We start from the raw sequence: 22,854 nt of genomic DNA, 5'->3' as shown, positions 1-22,854 counted from the left end.
CATCAATGTTCCCCTGGACTAGGAGCTTCTTCATGCAGGGGACCTTGGGTCCAAAGGAGGCACTCTTTCTGCTTGCTCCCCTTTCCTTTTATCTTGAGAGATAAAAGGTGAAGCAGGCCACACCCCAGGGAAACTCCCTTTAGCTTGGACCAGGGAGGTGACCTGAGTAATGCTGGTGTTACAATCCCACCCTAATCCTCTCAACATAAAATTACAATCACAAAATGGAGGACAACCACACAATACTGGGAATCATGCCTAACCAAGTTGAGATACACATTTTTGGGGGGCATAATTCGATCCATGACACACAGTTTGCAAGTAAAAAAGAGAAAAGCAGCCCCTGACATCAGGATCTGGCCAGGCACTAACTAATTGGCCTGGCCTCACTGTTGTAGGAGCTGGTCTGGCATTCACAGCTAGGTAACGGTCTTCTTCTGCTGAACATAATCTCACGGAATTCCAACTGTGATTGTTAAGGCTGTGTGTCACCTTGGCTGGGCTATGATTCTCAGTGGTTTAGTAGTTATGATGTAGTTTGGAAGTCATATGACGAATCTGATAGAATCTGATATAATGTGATCACCTCCATGATGGGATGCATTGTGAGTAGGCAATCAGTTGACAGGAAGTTTCCTTGGGGATGTGGCTAGCATCTAATATAGTTGGACTTTCTGGCAAGGTTCATGGGCCTTTGCTCACAGTGGATCCTGCAGCTGGCTCCTGTTTGTCTGACCTCTGGTTCTTGGGACTTAAGCCAGCAGCTTATCTGCCATCTTGCCTGCAGATCTTGGGAACTGTTGTTTTCAGCAGCCTGTGAGTCAGAGCCCTGCTGTCTGACTTGTCAGTCTTGGGTTCACCAGCCCCTTTGGCTACGTGAATCAGGAGAAGCTTCCAGCCTGTCTCATGGACTTGGAATGTTCCAGGCTCAACAACCAAGTGAGCCATTTCCTTAATATTAATCTCTCTGTGTGTATTTATATGCTTTACTGGTTTTGCTTCTTTAGAGAACTCAGCCTAAGACACGAACATTAGACAAGGTCATTCTGTGACAGTGATGGATGAAACAAAAAACTAAACTGTAATCTGTCTAAGTACAACAAGAACATGGCCTCTGACAAACAACAAAAACACCAAAACAAAAAACAAAAAACACCTCATTTCCTGTGCTTCCTCACCAATCATAGCTTTGGCTTCCCTCTGTTCTCTCCTCTTTCTACATAAAATTCATTGGAATATACAATCAGAGAATTAACCCCACTTCCTGATAACACCTTATTCAGAGAAAACCCCTGCTACCTTGAACCTTACCCAAAATTGTCCGGTACCAACCAAAATATTCTAAGATGTTATTCCTAACACCTCTTATTGAGACACCCAATCCCCCAGGGTGTGCAGTGCTCTTGTTGCAAGGAATTAATAAACCCAACTCGGTTCCATCACCTTTGTTCTTGGTGGTCTTTGGTTGGAACCTGGAGAGCATTGACACAGTTAAAGGAACTGAGCTTTAAGAAGGTTACAAAACTTACTTAGGGCTTTGAAATATTGATACGGGATCTTAAATATCCAGATATCAAATGAACTTAAAAAAAAATCAAAGAATCAAGAAATCTTGGAATCGTTGATCAAAATGATCTTGTTTTTTCTTAAGATTCAGGCATGACTGAATCTATTAGCTTAGATGATGTACACAGGCTAGAACTTCCTAGACTCTTCCATAAGGCCCTTAAGTGCTGCATCCTCTATTTCTTATGTTTGTTTATTTTAATCTGTTATATCCAACTGAAATATTTCCTTTTCTAATTTAATGCCTTTTTTGTATTCCCTTCACATACAAAAAAAAAATAACTTGTCAGCATTTTATTTATTAAAACTCTTTACATCCCTGAATACTGGGCCTACAAGGTAAACTCCAATTCCTCTACCTGGCTTTCAAAGTTGTTCTTCATATCACCTTGTCCCACTTAAGTCTTCAGTCTTATCTTTCACTAGCAGGCTTGAATTCTAATGTCTGACAGAAAGGCCTGGCTAATTCACACCTCTGACTCTGCTCGTGGCTTTCTCAAGCACGATTCAGTGGCAAGAGCATGCATGGGCTGTAGGTCAGGGAGACCTCACTACATGCTGGCTGGGTATTCCCAGGCAGGTTATTTTCTCTCTCTGAACTCTGCAAAAGGCAGTTTCATTCCCACAGGCCCTGAAGTTGTACTGCCTCTTTGTAAGTTGTAGCTCTTCACTTAGTAGCCATGTGACCTTGTGCCTCACATGTAAGTGCTCCGTGCCTCAGTTTCCCAAGTTGAAAAACGTGAATAATACCATATTCCTTTTCTAATTGGAGTTTCTGTAAGTTTATGGACAATAATCCACATAACGCTTTAGTCACATGCTTAGCTAGCACAGAGTGTCCAATAAATGTTCCTTATTATTGCTATCATCATTACTGGCTTCTTCTTCTGGGAATAGAGAATATAATACTTACCTCAAAGGCTATGGTCAGGATTAAATAACATGTTCCCTATAAGAGTGTCTGCCAATCCCTAACAAATAAATCTTAGATTTCTCCTTTTGGTCCCCACACATTTTTCTCCGCCTAAGAAAAGGGTGTCTTTCCTGTAAGTCCCAAGTTATATTACGCCCTTGTTAGTGGTGTGTATCCTGGTTAGTCTGAATGGTTTCTCCAGTCTGTGAATTGTACCATGGTTCCAATTTTTAGAAAGCACATGGTAATTATGTATGCATTTTTTGGTAATTGCTTGACTATTGCTTCTCTAAGACAATGACCATTTCATAGGAGTCATGAAGCTACCAGGGTACCAAGTGCAATAACTGGCATTCTTTCTCAATAAATACCTGATAACTGCCTGGTAGTAAATAAGTAGCCACCTCACATAAATTTTTCATCAGGTGAAATAGATGCAATTTCCTTAACCTTTCCTCTATTCCATTAACTACTGAATGTGGTATCTATTTTTTTAGAGTAGTGCTTCTGAAATTGATACTTGTTAAAGTACTTTCAAGAGTCTACTAGTGCTCTGATACAAAAATTTAATGATGTGTTTTCATGTTGATAATAACCTTGTTTATTAATGTAAGCACTTCTGGAACCCTGGGTGGGCACCTAAGAGATAAATGTTGCCACCTGAGCTCAGTGTCTACCTGTGCACGTGTGTTTGATCACATGGCATACTGGGTATATAAGCCATATGAACATGCCAAGTGATGTCAAATGTCATGTCAAATGTCATGTTGCAAAGGGCTCTCTAGTTCAAACCGTGTGAAGGTGGGAGAACTGAGGTGCCACGTGTCTCGTGCTGATGAGGGAACCTGTGTGGAAGTAGTTAGTATCATATTCTTGTTGTAAGCAGCAATATACTTTCAGCAAACAACATCTGTTGCTTTATATTAATGTTTTTAATTTGCATTTTATTGGTTTTATAGGTGTTTTTAAAGATTAATTCATCTGATTTTATAAGAGCTATAAGTATGAGAAGTTCATGCCTGGTTTTATGTTTGTACATATTTATGTAACATAATAAAATGAATTTAGGTCAACACTGGGGGGTGCATGAGACTCTCGTCCCTTAGTAGTAAACTGTGTATTAAAAAACAGTTCTCAAATCTGAAAAACACTGAATGAGACAGTTAAGAAACTGCTGCTTCCCTTGATTTGAGGTAGTGGACAGAACATTCACCAATTATGGCCAATACTGCTTGGAAAGAACTGTCACTCTGTCCCCTGGCTCTTGCTGTTACTGCACCAACCTACCTTTAGTTCTTGAGTCGTGTTTTCGAGACTGTACAGCATTTTATAGGGAGCAGGCAGCGGACCAGTGAGGTTGATGCTCATGGCCATCTGTTCCAGGCGAGCCAAGTCACCGAGAAGAAGGCCCGTGCACTCATCTCCACAAACTGTGAAAGGAAAGTGACAAAGAATATTTACTTCTGCTAAACATCCCAGGCAGATGTTCAAAGACTTCAGCTCTGAAATATTTTATGGTCCATGTATACTTCTGTGAAAGATGATGCTACTCGTCTCAGATAATTAACACAATCAAATGAATGACAGCTGAAAAAAGATGAAAAGAACAGAAGAATAGACATGCCTGTTGCTCAGAACCTGAAATAGGGATGATGATATCAACCAAGAAACCAAGGAGGAGCAAATAGATTTTGTGAAAAAATAATGTATTGCAGGAGTACCAGGGGGAAAGAGGATACCTAAAATATAACAGATGATAAATATTTCACATGAGCAATCTAGAGGAAACCAGCAAAGAGTGAATAATGTTTCAGAGTCTGAAAATGTATGCAAATATGTGCAGTGCTACATTACATTACACCGTAGAGTATCTGTTGTAATTTGCCCTCCACATCCTTCATGTATTACATGTCGAAAAACTGTGTAGCTTTTTAACTTAACATTTATGGGGCAGGATTTTTTTTTTTTAAGTAAAAACTACAAAGTTTTTTTCTTTATAATTTAAGTTTTTTTTTTTCCTCATGATGATATTTGCTTATTTATTTATTTATTTACGTACTTGCCAACTTTTCCTCTTCAGTTCCCAGCACCTTATTACCCATGATTAGATGCAGTCCCACAAATCCAGTCTTATGGATAATTGCTAAGGCCTGGGAACAATTTCATTCCTCAAGTAGCCAAAAGTGCTAATTTCTGACCTATCCTTTTTTCAATGATTAGAGAAAGAACTATTCAAATTTAGTGTGGAGGGCCTAAGTGGGGGCTGGTGGCGGAGTTGGTGGACTGGGAAATGGATTGCTGTCTCTTCATGATGAGATTAACCTCATAAACAGGAGTCCAGTTTCTAAAAGTGAAATCTACTGGTTCTTCGGAGGATATGAAAAATGTATAGACTTCAGTCCAAACTTTTCAGTTTTGCATCCCGGATTAATGAGCTCTATCTTAAAAAAAAAAAAAAAAAAAGTTTTTTTTTGGATCTTCTCCATACCAAGGGGCATGTACCATCATACTTCTGATAGGCATCCATGTACACAGTTCCCATTTCTTATATTCTGCAGGTGGAGGTCTCAGAGCCATACGCGTGTTAGAAGGGAGGAAAATACATGACGGAAAACACTGAGATTTGGAACGGCTTTGGATCATGCCCCAAACTGGCAAAAATTCAATTTCTTCTCTGAGTAGCACTCCCCTGTGCTGCCTAATGGAGAGAAAACCATTAACTAAAGCTTGTAAACAAAGAGAAGTACTTCAGAGGGTGACTTTTTGATAGAACAGCAGTTAGAGGTGAGTTACAATATCCCTTCATGGGGATTAAATGTCCCCAGCACAGCTTTTTATAAATCAGCTCCTTGCAGGTGACACCTGCAACTGTAGAGTGTCACCTGCAGGGGCTTTGCAAGCTCTGGCTGCTTTAGTAGCCCAGTGAACAAAGAAGCTTTGGAGGGAGGTGCTGACATCTGTAACTCGAGCCTCTTACTCTCTTACTCTTCTGATCAGGATTAAGGAGAATTTGCTCTGAATAGAAAGTAAAAGGAAGAGAATATTGTGGCTATTCCTTCTCTAATTCCCATATCCTTAGTTCACTCCCAGTACTTGAGAAGCTTCAGCATCCCTATTTAAAAGAAACAATTATAGAAAACACACCATAGAACACAATTAGGTGCCAAACTGACCATGTCTAAACACCAAAACCCATCCACAGTCTGGTTCTCAAACTTTAGCAGGCATCGGAATCACCTGGAGGATTCTGTTAAATCACAGATGACTGAAGCACACAGAGCTTCTGATTCCAGAGGTCTGAGGTATGGTCTGAAAATGCATTTTTTACAAGTACCAGGTAACAATGATACTGCTGGTCTGGGGATCACTCTTTGAGTAGCAACTGGGCAAAGACTATCGGCATCACTTACATAATATTGGGCCCTGCACTAGATTTATTAAGTCAGAATCTACATTTTAGTAAGATCTCCTGTGTACTTCACAGATTGGAATGCACTGCCCTAGATCAGAGGTTCTCAACCTGCTCACACTAGAATCTTATGCTAATTTAAACAATACAGGTACCTGGGTCCTTCTCCTCCTGACCTTCAGAGAATCTGATTTAATTGGTCTGTGATAGGCTACAGGCACCAGTATTTTTAAAAAATTCCTGATGATTCGATTACGCAGCCAGGGTTTAGAACCTCTAGACCAGATGATGCACTTTAGGAATGTTCAATATTAAAGGAAAGTTTGGAGAAGGCTGCTTCGTTTGTTGTCTCTTCTGTCTAAAACACTAACCCCCCATCTTCACCCCGCTGGCTCCTGGATACTTTGGTCTTAGTGCAAATATTACTTCATCAGAGGGGAAGGTCCTGATGACTCTGAACTTACCTGTTTCCATCAGTCACTATCACATTCCCTTTGTTGTGTTATCTTCTCATGTGCACATGAGCTACCTTATTGTTTTTTAATTATATTTTTTATAATAAACAAACAAAAAAAACAACCATTATTTCCAACTCAAAGCAACCCTATAAGATAGAGTAGAGCTGGTGCTGGGTTCTTTTTTTGGTTTGCCCCATAGGGTTCCCAAGGAGTGACCAGTGGATTCAAACTGCCAATCTTTAGGCTAGCAGCTGAGCTCTTAACCACTACGCCACCATGGCTCCATTTGTTATAATCTTATTTATTTATTATTTGTCCTTCACTAGAGAAGGGACCTAAAGCACCTTTGTCACAGTGCCTAAGGCAGTGTCTTGCACAGTAAATATTTTTACACTATCTTTGTGAAAGAAAAGCAAAAAAAAAAAAAAATATTCAAGCACGGAATATACACATGTACTTGAGATGGTGAGAAGATCAGGAAGTTAGATTGCTGGAAGAAGAGGAGAGGAGAGAGAAAGAAGGAAGTTGACTGAGCAGGAAACTTCTGAATGTGAGAAGGAGATAGGTGATCTGATGAGGACAGGCAAAGGAGAACCACACAACTGTGTGAGGAGCAGGGTAACAGGATAAAAGCAGTGGTTAGAGACAGAGGAAGAAAACTGGCTTGTGATTGGAAAAGGCAGAGACTGACTGTGTTCTGGAGCTGATGACTATGGTACTCACATGAGATAATTCAATTTTGACCCTGGGAAGAGAGGTTGGAAAGGAGGAACAGAAAATAGAGATACAAAACATTAAGAAAGAAAGAATGCAGTGGGGTTACTGATCTGACAAAGCCAATGCTAACTCTCTGGGGTAGATTAAAAAAGGTTACCTCTTTGCTGATCCTCCCGCTAAGAGGTAGAGTTTATTTACCTTTCCCTTGAATCTGAGTTGGCCTTATGACTTCCTCTGACAACAGAATGTGGCAGAGGGACACTGTATGACTTTTGAGCCTCAGTCTCAAGGGGTTTTGCAGTTTTTGCTTCCATGCTCTTGGAACCCTACTGCCTTGTGAACAACCCCAGTCTAGATACCACATGTGGCCATGTGGCAGAGAAAGAGAAGCAGGTTCCGCTGAGGCCTCACCATGTGAATGAGTCCATCTGGAACCCCCCTGCCCCCCAGGCATGACAACAAAAGGCCTGTCCAACTGAGCCCAGTCTCAATTGCCAGCCTAAGACCCAAACCCAAACCTGTTGCCGTTGAGTCGATTCCGACTCATAGTGACCCTATAGAACAGAGCAGTATTGCCCCATAGGGTTTCCAAAGAGCTGTGGGTGAATTCGAACTGCCGACCTTTTTTTGCTTAGCAACCAAGCTTTTAAGTTGTAAAGAAATACATAGTAGTTGTTTTAAGCTTCTAAATTTCAGAGTAGCAGCCATAGATAACTGACAGATTTCCCCCAAGTTCTGCATGTGTGATTTAGAGTGCATGTTCAGATTGAAGACTTTCAAGTTGCAACTCATAGGGTAAAAAATAAGCACTAGAAACGCTTCTTAATTATATGAAAAATTATGAAGACTATGAAGGGTCTTTTCTCCACAGAGTCCAAGTACTGCACTGTTTATAAAACTTCACTTGACTTCTAGTGAAGACATAGTTTTGGCAGATGTTCCCAGGATGTAAGCAAGCAATTTGCTTTCTTTTCACTTTGAAGATCTTTTACTTTGAAAGATACTTGGTAATATGAAGTCTCACAACACTTTTTTAGGGCAGTGTGTTCTCCAGGAATCCTTTACTACTCCTCCCTCTACTTTTCCTATAATTTATATCCCACCTATTTCCAAGAAAGAATTGAGTCAACTTGTTGATAATGACCTGGGTAGAGGCTCCTTGATGATGGTTCTAGAAATTTCCAGGGAAATATATCTACAGTTTTCTCAGTTTTTACTTCATACAAGAATAAACCAGAGACCAGAATGCAGAAATAGATCTGATTTACTGTAATATACTACAGAATAAATTGGTGAGCTACAGTGCCAAGAGGCATGATGAATACTAATTTTTCTCTCATTTATTCTACCCCCTGCCCATCTGTTTTGGTTCCTCATCTTCAGTTGTTGAAATGAAAGTGTATTTAATTGCTCTTTCAAAGACTCATAGATTCCATTTTATGTCTCTGTGTCCAAAGGTCTATTATCATCCCACGTCTCTGCATTTGCTTTCTGGGGAACAAAGTACAAGCATATTTCCATAAGTGAGAGCTAAATTTTATAGCATGCTCCAAGTAATATGCTAACATCTGTCTAAACTGGTCAGAAAGACTTATGATTATGACAGCTATGGGGATTTTTTTAAAGCCTCTGAAGAAGCCTAGTTCATGCAGTTATAAGATAAATATGTGAGGTAAATTTGACCTTTACTTAATGATTTGCTATTTTATTTTGACACAAAATATTTTACTTATACCAGAATCTATTTTTATTTGCCCTCAAGAAGTGTGAAGTGTCTGGCAACAAACACTGGAAATGAGATACAAATTGAAACCAAATTTAATGCACTATGATAGGGAAGATGTGAAGAGTATAAAGACGTGCAATATTCACATTATGTAAACAACTGTTCTTTGATAAGGGTGCAGCAACTGCTCAGTGAAAATTAACATTTATCTTATAATCAAGACCCCCAAAGACCCTTCCATACCATTCTCCCATTTCAGCAATCCAGATAAGGTTGTAAAGTGATATCCTGCCTAAAATGTATGGGAGCAAAAATAAATATTTCAAGACTACGATTATATTTTCCATGACTAAATGTTTCCGAGGCTTTGCCTATAAAAGTGTCAGGATAGATTTGTGTCTGGTATTAACAAATGCAGTGCTAAATTCAGATCGTTATAGCTGGGCACACGTAAGGGGCAAATCATGCAGCTCGTATTACGGATCTTTGTGCCAGCAATTAGTGCAAAATAGTGCATTTCTACTGGAGTCCCCCATGCATGATAACTACTGGCTTACTGGCACCGAAAATTCCCGCGCTGCATCCAAAGAAAGAAGCTGAAGCCACAATGAGGACACGGGATATTTTTGAAAAGGCCAAAACTATTTACCAATTTTAGGTAAAGATACACAAATTGTCTGCTTTAATCACACAGAGGTAAAATGAGCAAATATACATTTCTAACAGAAGGTAAAATTTATGTCTCCGTGTGTGTGTGTTTTAAGTCTTTTACATGAATCCCATTGTTAGTTTTGTAGGTCTGGATTTTAAATTCCTCTCTTTCCCCTTTTGCCTTCAATAAGAAATTTTTATATGAACATGTATTTAGGGTTTAGAAAATGGATTTAGTTAGTCTATATTATTTTAAATAAATAGAAATTAATTATTTATTATTATTATTATTGCTTTCAGACCCATTAAAATGGCCTTTTGGCCTGCTATTTCTTTGAACTAAAAGTAGAGAGGGTTTGGTTTAACTCTTAAACCCTGGCTGTTTCTTAATCTGCTAACGGAGCAGCTTTCTTAGTGTGATTTACTGTCTGATCCCCAATAACTAAGAACATTATTTCTGAATCAGCTCACTGTACCATAGTATTGTTTGCCTGGACCTGCACTAAGAAGGTGGACAACACGTAATTCAAACATCTTTTTCTAACAAAACAGATAAGGAGAAAGTGCAGACAGGGTGAGCTGAAGTTGCTTCTATGGGTTCCTTGAACCCTGTCTTTGAACAATAGGGCATATCTTAGAGTCCTAGGCAACTATGCCTTACATACCTGCTGTTGAATAGAAACTAGTACTTAGGGAATAAGGGGGTGCAAAGAGAAGACAACATTTAGGGGGCTAAGATAGAGGGTGATGACATGTCCAACCAGTGGTCATAACTCTTTAAATAGCAGTTGAAGATTAAATGATATTTTTTCATCATCTTTACCATAGAAAGGCCTGTTTCCCTTAAAACTATCAACCACATTCCACTATTTTGTCCCTGCTTTCATAAATGGGGAGCAATAACTGCCACTAGTAGTCATTTTTGATCATAAATGGGCAGTAGTATTCTAGTGATAATATCAAAGGACCTCTGCATTATTGTGATAAAATTCTTGCAGGCAACTGTCTATTAAAAACAACAATCTTGATTGCATCTTTGCTAATTTAGTATCAAGGTAAGATGGAAGTTTAGACCTAAGGATTCACCAAGTGGCTGGAATGTGAATACTGCACAGAGCCAAGGTGAGTTATACCATTTGGCTGGGTGTATCTTGGCTTGCAAGTTAAAAAACAAAACAAACAACAACAACAAAAATATATATATACACACACATTTCATGATCACTTTAGCAACACTGGAACACAAAGCATCATCTTATATGTTCTGTTAAAAAAATATGACTATAAATAATGAAACTGATAGATCCCTAATAATAAAAAAAAAAAAATAATAGGGACCAGCAATTTAGTATTTATAAAATGCTATTTCAGGCACTCTTTTAGGAGTAACATCGTGCCAACAGCTACTAATTTTAATTCTGTTCTCGGAGAGTAATATATTTTACTATGCTACTCACAAACTATTTTAAACATCACGTGCATTTATTTTCTGGGTTAACTATTAGGTCTACGGAAAATGGGACATGAACAAATCCAAGTTTTGTATTTCGCAATACGAAACTTTATCCTTAAATAACTGCTTTCTTACTCGTTCTCAAATTTCTGAAAAGCAGGTGGCTGTCCTTATTTTATAAAATGACACGTAAATTATGAATGAGGGTTGAAAAAGGAGGGTGCATTTTTATTAACCTATCTTCATAAGAAGTCCTGCTTTTGAGAAGTCCCCTAAAATATCTATTCAAAACTCACCAACATGCATAAGGGAAGAACACATTGTACAGCTGCCCCAAATAATTCCCATTAGAAAAAAAACAAAAGGGCCTTGAAGGAAATCTGAGTATCCAGCTAGTGTGTCTTCTACCTAACAGAGAACAGGACTCCACTGGACAATCTCTGGTGAATAAAAAACTATCATGACTATCATAATGGTTTAAATCTTAAAGAAAAAAACCTCATTGATTAGCAGACAAAAAAAAAATGTACTTATTTACTTTATAAAACCTGCAGTCTAGTGGATTCCGACTCATAGTGACCCTAAAGGACAGAGTAGAACTGTCCCATTGGGTTTTCAAAGAACGCCTGGTGGATGCGAACTGCCGACTTTTTGGTTAGCAGCTGTAGCTCTTAACCTCTATGCCACCAGGGTTTCCTACTGACCTTATATACATATTTAAAATTTATCATTTTCTATTTTTAGTCCATTTAATCTTTATTCTCCATAGAGGTAAAACAGGCACAAAGCCCAGAAGAAGTAAATGAATAAAGAACTGCATTGGTTCACATTGAATATACTGGGAAAACCAAGTTTGCTTTCTGCATATTGCATTGGCAGCCAGCATAGGTGTTAAGAAAATAAGATTTGCAAGACAGACCTAGGTTCAAATCATGGTTCTGTAGAAAAATCACTGTATATCTTAGGAAAGTGACTTAAACCACGTAAGTTCAGTTGTATCACACATTGGAGATAATAACATATATGGATGTTTTGAGTGTTACAAGAACAGTAGATAAGGTGCTTAACACAGTATCTGTGCCATCAGGGCTGCTGGCAAATGGTAAGCTCTCAAAAACTTACTATTGTGGTTAAACTATGTGTAGGTGCCTGCAATCTGAAGGCAGGCACCTATATTTCTTAGGGGCAACAAGGCATTAACTCTGCTTTCTTCCCTGAATAAAGATGGCTTTGGTGGGTTGAATTTGGCTAATTATGAGAGACTACGGTGTCTATAAATATTTCCTAATAAGGGCATATATATATATATATAGTATGTGTGTGTGTGTGTGTAAATTCTTCACAATTGTAATGAAAACCCCACTTAAAAAAGGCCTGTGTCCTGTACGAAACTCACCATGTTGGATGCAGTAAGACCCTGCCTTGCTCACTGGCTATTGTCCCTGGAAGCTACAAGTATCTTTCAGGGATTTAGTGGCCAAGGAAAGCTCTTCTATGATTTATTTTATTTGCTCTGTGTGAGATCCCTTCAGCACAATTTTATATCCTTTCTTCAATAAATTAAGAACTTAATCTAATGTTACAGTGATAGGTTCTTTCTACCAATACTCAACTCACTTACGATATGCAATGATCATGCCTAGGTCTTTTCTCAGACTTTTTGTGTGTGTGTGGGGTGGGGGGGAGCATGGGTATATTTATACAAATCCATGATGTGAGTCAAATTAAATTGTATTTCCTAGAGAATTAACTAATCAAAACTAAACCAATGCCATTGCCGTCGAGTCGATTCTGGCTCGTAAAAACCCTGTAGGACAGAGTAGAACAGCCCCATAGGGCTTCCAAGGAGCGGCTGGTGGATTCAAATTGCTGACCTTTTGTTTAGCAGCCTTAGCTCTTAACCACTGCACCACCAGGGCTCCAGAGAATTAACTAAAGGGAGTAAAATTAAAAGTGTAGCTACATGTTGCCACACTGAGTGTTAAAATTTATATTTATCTAATAGGAGAAACATCTTATTTCCTACAGTCTGCACCATTAACAACCAGCGCCAGAGACATTTCTGTTACAATATATACACTCTCCGGCCTGAGCCAGGCTACCTTCCCCCACTCACACCTCCAGGCCTTATAAAATTCCACTATGATCACTTGTGATAAAATAAGCCCTGCAGGTCAAACACACCAGGTGAATTCATTCTTTGAATGAATTCTGATTTAGTTTAAGGATATAGAAATACATTAAAAAGAGAATTGAAGATAAGCCAGAGTTGTGTCCTCACTTAGTTGTGCCTCGTTTTGTTATCTCATTTCAAAAGTAGGAGTAGAAACTGAGTCCTGGAAAGGTGAACGTAATAGAACCATGCATATTGTTCTATTATGAGAAAATGGGTAAGATGAGAAGAAAAGCATACAAGCATAATTCTCACATTTAACCTCACAAGGGGTAAAGAGAAAATATTTCAAGAAATAAGTGAAAATCACTATATCTCAAGAGCAGCATAAGAGAAATCTATACAGCATAATTATAAAATAATTATAAATGCTTTAGAAAGAGGTCTAGATATCAAAAACTTTCCCTTAATTTAACACCTTTTATAGCAGAAAAATTACTATTATTTAATCCTCCAGAAGAATATTAAAATTTCCAGGACACAGCAAGTGAAGAATAGCATGGATGCCGTTAGAAATACATTGCCCTGTCGGACAAGAATAACGTCCCATGAACACAATAAGACTGCTCTAACACCGTAACCAGAAGACTGGCACTTTTGCCAGTTATCACCTGTGGTACCTGGGTATTAGAAATTCACATATATGACAGGAAAAAAAATGAGTTTTTTTACAGTAAATTTATTTAAAATGCATTGACCATCAGCAGAAAATGAAATTAGCATGATTGCTATTTCAAGAAAAATTAAAATTGATGGGCAGAAGGACAATTTTCTTTGAAAAAGAAATGTTTGGAAAATTATCCCACCATTTTATTGTCTCAGATTTTGATGTTTTATTATTTAATTTTTGTGCTTCACATTAAATGTGATCTTTTTATTTCAAGTTTACTACTAAATAATCATTAAAATTAATGATTAAAAATTTAGGGACCATGTATATTAGTGTTAATATTAGAAGTGCCTACATATGATACAGTTATGTGTATAAAAAATATATATATATTTTTATACATATTAATAATTTAACTTGTAAGCAACATTAAGCCTAATTAGGTTACTTTATTAGTCCATCTCTTTAAAAAAAAAAATTTTTTTTTTTAAAATATGATAGTTGGGAAGAGTGAATATGCATATACCAATAACTGAATATAATAATGTATATTACATGTTACATTTAATCTCTCTCATTAACCTTGACTTTAAAAAACAATTAAGTGCAATGCATTATTGTTAGAGGTGATTAAAATACAAAGAAAAATAACTTATAAAACCTGTTTTCCCAAAGAAGCCCTGGTGGCACTGTGGTTAAGAGCTATGGCTGTTAACCAAGAGGCCAGTAGTTCGAATCTACCAGCTATTCCTTGGAGACCCTATGGGGCAGTTCTACTTTGACTATAGGATCACTCTTAGAGTTGGAATTAACTCGATGGCAATGAGTTTTTGGATTTTCCCAAAGAAACTTGTTCTTAACTTATGGCATATTTCTTTAGCCAGCCTTAGCTTAGAGGTAACAAAAATTTTTCTAATTAAAGTGCTATTAAGAATTATATACACATATGATGCTGAAACAAAAAAAAAAACTGACATGTATACATTAAAATTGGCAAATGTTGAAATAAAAGGTCCTAAAATATTTTTTAAAATATTTTACATTTTTATTTGTTAAAGGTAATTATGATAACTAATATAAATTCCCTTAAGGAAAAGAATACCATAGTATAACACTTCCTCCCTAAATTTATAAATAAACTATTTTTTATTAGAATTTATGTAAGATCCAGGAATTATATTTAATTACTGATATTTGATGCATTTTCCACATGGCGTTACTGAATCCAGAAACAATAAAATCAATGAGCAGAATGTTCTTCACTTATCATCCATGTGTATAAAAATACTTGAGTTCATTTTTGCTGCTTCTAGATTTTATAGTCCAAGAAAAGTTATAGAGCAGTAGACCCACAGATTTCTGTGAGAGCTGGGAAAACAAAAAGGCCATTGTAATTGAAGGTATAAAGTGCCTGTGCAGCTGATTACAAATTCAGGAGGATTCTAAGAAAAATTACTATACTCGGACCTTTAATCTGTCACAAAGGCAATGTAGGCAAAACTGCAAACCCTGAGATGAACAAAAAAATAAATAAATAAACTATGCCTTCAGGAGCTTTGTTGTAGGTCTTCAGTGAACTGACTGAAGCATACTGTGGATTTTCTCAGGATGGAGACAAGAACAGCAGGTGAACAGCAGAAGGTGGACAGACAGTGTCAGAAGGAATGAAGAGTAGCACTAGCTATTTCAAAAAAGAGAGAGAGAGAGAGAAAGCCACTCTTTCTCATTGGAAATGAGACAGAAGTGGAACCGAGGCCCCCAGAGCTGATAGTTAAGTTAGTGTACGTACAAACACACTCCATGCCCTCTCTCGCATGCCAGTGCTTGCAGCCGTCACACTTCTGCCCTGTGGCTCCAGGTCGGCACGTGCAGAGCCCTGTGACTGGGTCACAAGGGACAGGAAGTGAGCCATGGGGGTCACACTCACATTCTTGGCAGGAACCTCCTGGGCTTCTTGGACTTCCAGTATAGCCAGGGGCGCACCTGGATTTAAACAGTAACAAAGCAAAAGAGGTTACTGACAAGCTGTGTTTCTATGTTGTGTGGGTGTTTTGTTTTGAATGAAACAAAAATGTTATCAAGAGTCTATAGATCAAGCGTCAGCAAATTTTTTTTTCTTGAAGGGCCAGATAGTAAATATTTCAGTCTTTGCAAGCCAAGAGGCAAAATCAAGGCTATTATGCATGTATTTATAGAAAGGAGAGAAAACAAATTTTCACATATATTTTTAACTGATGGGATACAAAATATAATAAATGAGTACAAATTATTTTGTAAATGCCAATCTACATATGAGAAGAGAGAAATTATTTTTGAGTTATAAAATTTTATTAATTGAGGTGCAACTTTAGGGTTTCGTATCATCAAATTGGTTATAAACCTTCACCTGTAAACTCAAATGTTTTAGCTTGAGTGCCATATGGGCACTCAAGACAATGGCCCAATTTGACTCACGGTCCACTGTTTGCCAACCATTGCTCTGGTTCATAAATTTTTCATTAAAGTCCTCTTTTTTTTCCCCTTCATTAGTGATGAATAAAATTACATACTGACTCCTGGGCTTTCCTAGACTCATGTATCTTAGAAATCGAAATGACTAAATAATACAATCCTTCAGTTTTACTAATGAACAAAAAGATGGATATAAGTGGCAAGAAGACAGGCTTCCTATCTCATTCTGTCAGTTTTTCCTTTCTACCACATGTTCCTCAAGATGGATCTTTTCATTGTGTTTCTCTGGGAGAAAGTTAGTGTTATGCAAATAAATTATTAAAACACCGATTTGAGAAACTAGAAAAAGAAATCCAATTGGACTAACCCAAAATACAATGTACTCATCTGCTTCTCTACCCATTCATGCATCCTTCATCTAAGTACGGACTGCAGTGGGTTATGATACTGGAAGTTTGATAACTTACAAGATGCTAACAGGGCCGTATGTTCTGGTTTTCCCAGGACGGTCCCAGTTCATCTGCTGCCCTGGCTTAATAAATAAAAATGCTTCCTGTTCCTCTTGAGAGTGTCCTGGATAGGACAATAAACTATATATATGCTCAGCTTAAATACAACAAACAGGTAGAATTTTTGTTCAGGAAATAAGTATGGGAGGAAGTTGATAAGTAGTAGGGAGCTGGGGTCAAAAGTTATAAACATTGGCTAGATAATTCTGGACCATTTTTAGTAGCTTAGGATCTACATGGCTAATTGTGAGAGTCCCTGGGTGGCACACAAGTTTAAGCATTTTACTGGCCTAAAGGTTGGCAGCTTGAACCCATTCAGAGGCACCTAGGAAGACAGGCCTGGAGATCTGCTTCAAAAGGTCACAGCCCTGAAAACCCAATGGAGCAGTTCAACTCTGCACACATGGGGTCACCATGAGTCAGAATCAACTCCGTGGCAACTAAGAACAACAACAATTGTGGCAGTAATTCACCCTGTGATGGCGAGAAAGGGCACAGAAGGAAGAGAAGTCTTTGTAACATTAGGCTTGTATATATAAATTGAAAATGCTCAATAAAAGAATAATGGAAATGAGTATACTTCAATTTGCAGGCAAAATAATTCTGTTAAAGTAGGTTCAGATTGCTTAAATGCTCAAATGGTTTATTACAAGAGTAACTAAGAAAAAGTATAGGGAAGGTTTCTACATTACAGGGGTACTTAAGACATTTTAGCAGTTTTGGGCCAGGGCTGATGAGTTTTGACAGGTCATGAGGTGATTGAAATGACTGAAGAAGCTCTCAGAACTGGAACAAATTTATTTGAGGTTAAAATAAAAAATTTAACCAAGACCTTTGCTTTAATTTACCTGAATAAAAGCAATTTTTCCGGGAAATATAACCTGATGGTTTATCTGTTTGAGAGGATGAATGCAGGGCTGTAACAACGTTTGAGAACTGCAAAAACAATTCAAGCCGTTCATACTGAGAGTGTATGGGCCCTCATCTATATGCTATACGAACTGTCAACTCGTATTGATTAAATATTAATGAACATTAGAAAAAATACATTTTCTGTGATCATGCTGCCTTAAGATAATAACTGTCATTTCAATGCGCCCTTCCAGCCTTTTCTCATGTATACATGCTTTCTTTGATAGTGGTAACTCTAATTTAAATGTAGCTATACCATCACTTTTTTTCATAAATTACTATATATAATCCCCTTGGTGTCCAGAGATGCTTTTAATCATTTTTATAAGGACACAAAATATATATTAGCCTAAACACAGATCCCAAAGCACACTGGTGGAGATATGATTTTTATATATATTGTAAAAATACACATAATAATATATAATCTCAATACCACATATATATATATATAATATTAAAATATATATATATGTCTCCAGGACAAATGGAAATAATTTTGGATTTTGTATTGTTTTGGGTTATTTAATTGCTGCTCATTTCTGTTGGCATGGACATTGTGAATGTAATATTATATATATACGGATGTATTGGATATTGTGTTCAGAGTGCCCACATACAGAGTTATTTGGAAATATACTTTGAAAGCTTATAGAGACCATGATTGAATTGGAATGTACAAAAGTTGGGTTTTATTATTATTTACTTAATTTTTGCCATTATTAATATAGTCATTGATGGTTGTATCAAAAGAAGAGCCTTAAGTGGGTGATGATAAAATTAATATTGTTTATATTTTCAAAGACACTCATTATTTAAGAAAGTATACCCAGGAAAATCCCACAAAGAAATAGGTTAAGCAGGACATGGAAAAGAAAGAATCCAGCAAGGATGTGATTTCAGGTAAAGTACTAGCCTCAGTCTGATTCCAAGGAGAGCTCTAAATCATAAATAACACCTCAGAATTTGTTCTGCTTTGAGGCAAAGGAGCTGGACTTTTGTATTCCCACACTAGGAAGTCATGGCTATGGGTCACCGGAGGAAGGGGGGTAAATTCTCAGGCATTTTTGCCTTTCTCAGGGAGAGGAAAAGGTGCCCTGGTGGTGCAAATGATTGATGGATTGACACAGTGGCTGCAACAACGGGTTCAAGCATAACAATGATTAAGAGGATGGCGCAGGACTGGGCAGCATTTCGTTCTGTGGTACACAGGGTTGCTATGAGTCGGAAACAACTCGATGGCACCTAACAACAACAACATCATCATGTGTTATTAATAATTTTAATAATTAATGTTACTCTGTTACATAGAGGCAATATAAAAATACTAAAGTGAGTTTTGATAAGTTTGAATATACAGGATGCTTATTTGCAGAAAATATGGATCAGAAAGATATTACTTGTACCCTTAGCAGATAGTGTGGAAATGTATTCCTTATTTTACCATTTGTATTAAATTTATTATTCAATTTAATAGCTATAATACATGTATTATCAGATTTGTAAGAAATATGGTGAAAGGAAGCATGTAAATAATTTTGCTTGCCTATTGAAAGGGAGAAGTGAACAACAAATACTTTGTTTTTTGGGTTGCACTAAAATTCTTGAAAACATTCATATTCTGAATTATGTATACACTTACTAGTGTAGTGCCTTTGTGCTTTCATGCAGTTATTGCAGCACAGTATTTAGCAATAAATTAGAATGAGAATTATGTGACCAGCTTTTTACTATTGGTAACTACAGATGAGCTTTTGGAAATTAATTTATTTGTTCTTATAGAAATATATATATAAATATACATACACAGATATACGTATACACACACACATATACTATATATATATATACTCTCTCCTTACTTATCAACATGGTTAGGTTCCAAAGACCTGGTCATTATGCAAAACCAGTGTTATGCAAAAATGGAGGATGACCACATCAGATCACAAAATAGAGGATGACTACATCATTACCCATAAAGCTCGTTGCTGCTGAGTCAGTTCCAACTCATTGTGGCCCTATAGGACAGAGTAAAACTGCCCTATAGGGTTTCAAAGGCGTGGCTAGTGGATTTGAACTGTCGACATTTTGGTTAGCAGCCAAGCTCTTAATCACTGTGCCACATCGTTACATAACAGCCAAATTATAGCATTACATAATTGTCAAATCCATCATTATATAACTGCCAAGATACATCATTACATAACTGCCAAATTATGCCATTATATAACTGTCAAACCACTGAGAATCAGGGCCCAGTCAAGTTGACACACGATCGTAGTCATCAAAGCCAGCATTACTCTCGCCTTGTAACTCTGCTTTTGTTACTTCCGGTTGTACGTCATTAATGTGCAAATTAGTCACAGAGTAGATTTTTTACTTTTGTCGTAAATGTGAAATGTCAAATAATGAGATAGTGGATAAGTGAGGAGAAAGAATACACACACACTAAAATATAAATTAGGTAATTGTGAAATGATTTGGAATCATTGAAAATCTAAACATAAGATGGAAGCAAACAACATCTTTCTTTGCAGAAAGTCTAAATACAGAAAAATAGTTTTGAAACCATATAATTAAAAGTACTAGAGATATGAAAATAATGAAATTATGAAAATAATGAAAACTTTTCTCTTGAGACCTTTTATGATCTCTATGTGTCATTACGTTCTATGTAGCATTATCTCTGTGTATCATTGCCATTCGTACCTTTCACAGTACTGGCCTTCATATCCCCGTGGACAAGCACTGCAGCGGTAATCATCAAGACCTTCCATGACACAAGTAGGACTGAAACTAAATCAGAAAAAAAAAATTTTTTGTAAAAAAAAATTTAACCTATTTCTTTATGAAATTAGGTATACCCATCCATTATAAAGGAGCCCTAGTGATGCAATTGTTAAGTGCTCAGTTGCTAACCAAAAGGTTGGCTGTTGGAACCCATCCAGTTTCTCTGTAGGACAAAGACCCATTGATCTTCTCCCATAAAGATTACAGCCTAGAAAACCTTATGGGACAATTCTACTTAGTATATGGGGTCACTATGAGTTGAAATCAACTTGACATCTCCTAACAACAACATCCATCATCAGAAGGTCCCCTGGTGGTGCAGATAGTTTGCACTTGGCTACTAAAAAGCTGGCAGTTCAGATCCACCCAGTGGTGCCATGAAAAAAGACCTCCCGGGTGATCTATTTCCGTAAGATTACAGTCATAGAAAAATCTATGGAGTGAAGTTCTATTCTGAAACACATGGGGTCACCATGAGTTAAAATCACCTCAGTGGCACCAGTCTTTTTCTTTTTTTTAGTATCCATTATCAAGGTGATTAGGACTTCTTATAGGTGGTCATAAATGCCATATATATAATTATTGAAAACATTCTTATTGAAGGGTAGAATATCAATGTTGGATATTGTGTATAAAGTTCCCATGTACAGATTTATCTGAAAATAAATGAGTTAATACTTTCAATACTTACAACCAGTAAATAAATATTGGTTTGTTTTTCAGATATTCACAGTGCATTACACTAAACATCTTAAAATTTGGAATTTTTATAAGTATAAGACAGTCATGAAAATATTAAACACCTAGAAAATACATACTGCTTTTTGCTCATTAAAAAAAATGATTAGAACAAACATTTGTCTGATAGTAGAATAAAAAAAAAAATTTTTTTTTCTTCCAGCTTAAAAAAAAGGTGTGGCATAAAAGCTATGTAATTTTTTTCTGAAAATTCAGCCAAATTGCCACCGGCATTTCAACACATGAAGTGTGAATAAACATCTCACTTAAAAGAGTGACTTTTCTAATTTACATCAGATTTCAAACTACATTTTACTGTAAACGCAGAGTAATGTGATTTAGTGCAAAGAAAGATGAAAAGCTTTCTAACTTGAAAAGGAATAAGATTTACTGTCTATTTTATGTTTTTTCCAATAATTAAATCTTAGATAACTTGCCTTGTGTCTTCACTGCAATACTGGTAGACCACAATAAGTCTGCCTTGCTCCTGGATTTCTGATTATCTCACTTTACAAAATATAGACTTAGAAAGACTTGGAAGTTATACCTAACATGTAGTTTTGGGTGGCTACAGACTTCTCTAAAAGGTACATAGGGCTGCATTCCCACTGGATAAAACTGCATGGTGCACTGGGAATTTAGGAAGAAAAAAACATATTTGTTGAAAAATGTTGCAATGCTTTCAAAATCATTTTTCTTTTTGCTGGTCCAGCTAAATCAGCTGATGCTAAAAAAGCAATAAGGTGAATAAGCCAGGGCTGGAAACCCTGGTAGTGTAGTGGTTAAGTGCTATGGCTGCTAACCAAAGGGTTGACAGTTCAAATCCGCCAGGCGCTCCTTGGAAACTCTATGGGGCAGTTCTACCCTGTCCTATAGTGTCGCTATGAGTTGGAATCGACTCAACGGCACTGGTTTTTTTTTTTTTTTTTGGTTTAGAACTCCTATTGGTCAGGTGCCATTAGGACCCTTTACTTTACCAAGCATGATGTCCTTCCCCAGGGACTGTCTCTCCTGGTAACGTGTCCAAACTACATGGAACAAAGTCTTACCATTCTCACTTCTAAGGAGTATTCTGAGTGTGTTTGGAAACTTCCAATACAGATTTATTCCTTCTTTTGGCAGTCCATGGTATATTCAGTATTCTTCACCCCCACCATAATTTCAAAGGCATCAGTATTTCTTTGGTCTTCCGTATTCATTGTCCAGCTTTCACATGCATATGGGTTGATTGAAAAGCCTTGGCTTGGTCAGGTGCATCTTAGTCCTCAAGGTAATATTTTTGCTTTTTAACACTTTAAAGAGGTCTTTTTTTTTTTTTTTTTTTTGCAGTAGATTTGCCCATTGAAATCTGTTGTTTAATTTCTTGACTGCTGCTTCCATAGGTGTCGATTGTGGATCCAAGTAAAACGAAATCCTTGACAAGTTCAATTTTTTCTCTGTTTATCATGATATTGCTTATTGGTCCAGTTGCAAGGATTTTTGTTTTCTTTATGTTGAGGTGTAATCCATACAGAAGGCTGTAGTCTTTGATTTTCATCAGTAAGTGCTTCAAGTCCTCTTCACTTTGAGCAAGCAAAGCAGTGTCATCTGCATGCATGCTGCAGGTTGTTAATGAGTCTTCCTCCAATCCTGAAGCTGTACTCTTCTTCACACAGTCCAGTTTCTCAGATTATTTGCCCAGCATAAAGACTGAATAGGTATGGTGAAAGGGTACAGCCCTGATGTACCCCTTTCCTGATTTTAAATCATGCATTATTCCCTTATTCTGTTCTAACAAC

General features: G+C 37.1%; 1 protein-coding gene across 1 annotated transcript in view; it reads right to left on the bottom strand.

Annotated features, from left to right (window-relative positions):
- Window positions 1–22,854, bottom strand: part of LAMA2 (laminin subunit alpha 2) — a 559,790-nt gene that overhangs the window by 171,937 nt on the left and 364,999 nt on the right. Inside the window, exons 31-33 of the mRNA XM_064294826.1 lie at window positions 20,258–20,344; window positions 15,466–15,659; window positions 3,767–3,909 (exon numbers count right to left, since the gene is read on the bottom strand). Coding sequence (XP_064150896.1) covers window positions 3,767–3,909; window positions 15,466–15,659; window positions 20,258–20,344 — 424 coding nt within the window. The remainder of the gene's footprint in view (window positions 1–3,766; window positions 3,910–15,465; window positions 15,660–20,257; window positions 20,345–22,854) is intronic.

The sequence above is a fragment of the Loxodonta africana genome, chromosome 1 (genome assembly GCF_030014295.1).
Source record: "Loxodonta africana isolate mLoxAfr1 chromosome 1, mLoxAfr1.hap2, whole genome shotgun sequence".
Classification (NCBI taxonomy): Eukaryota; Metazoa; Chordata; class Mammalia; order Proboscidea; family Elephantidae; genus Loxodonta; species Loxodonta africana.
This window is presented reverse-complemented; position numbering and strand designations above follow the sequence as displayed.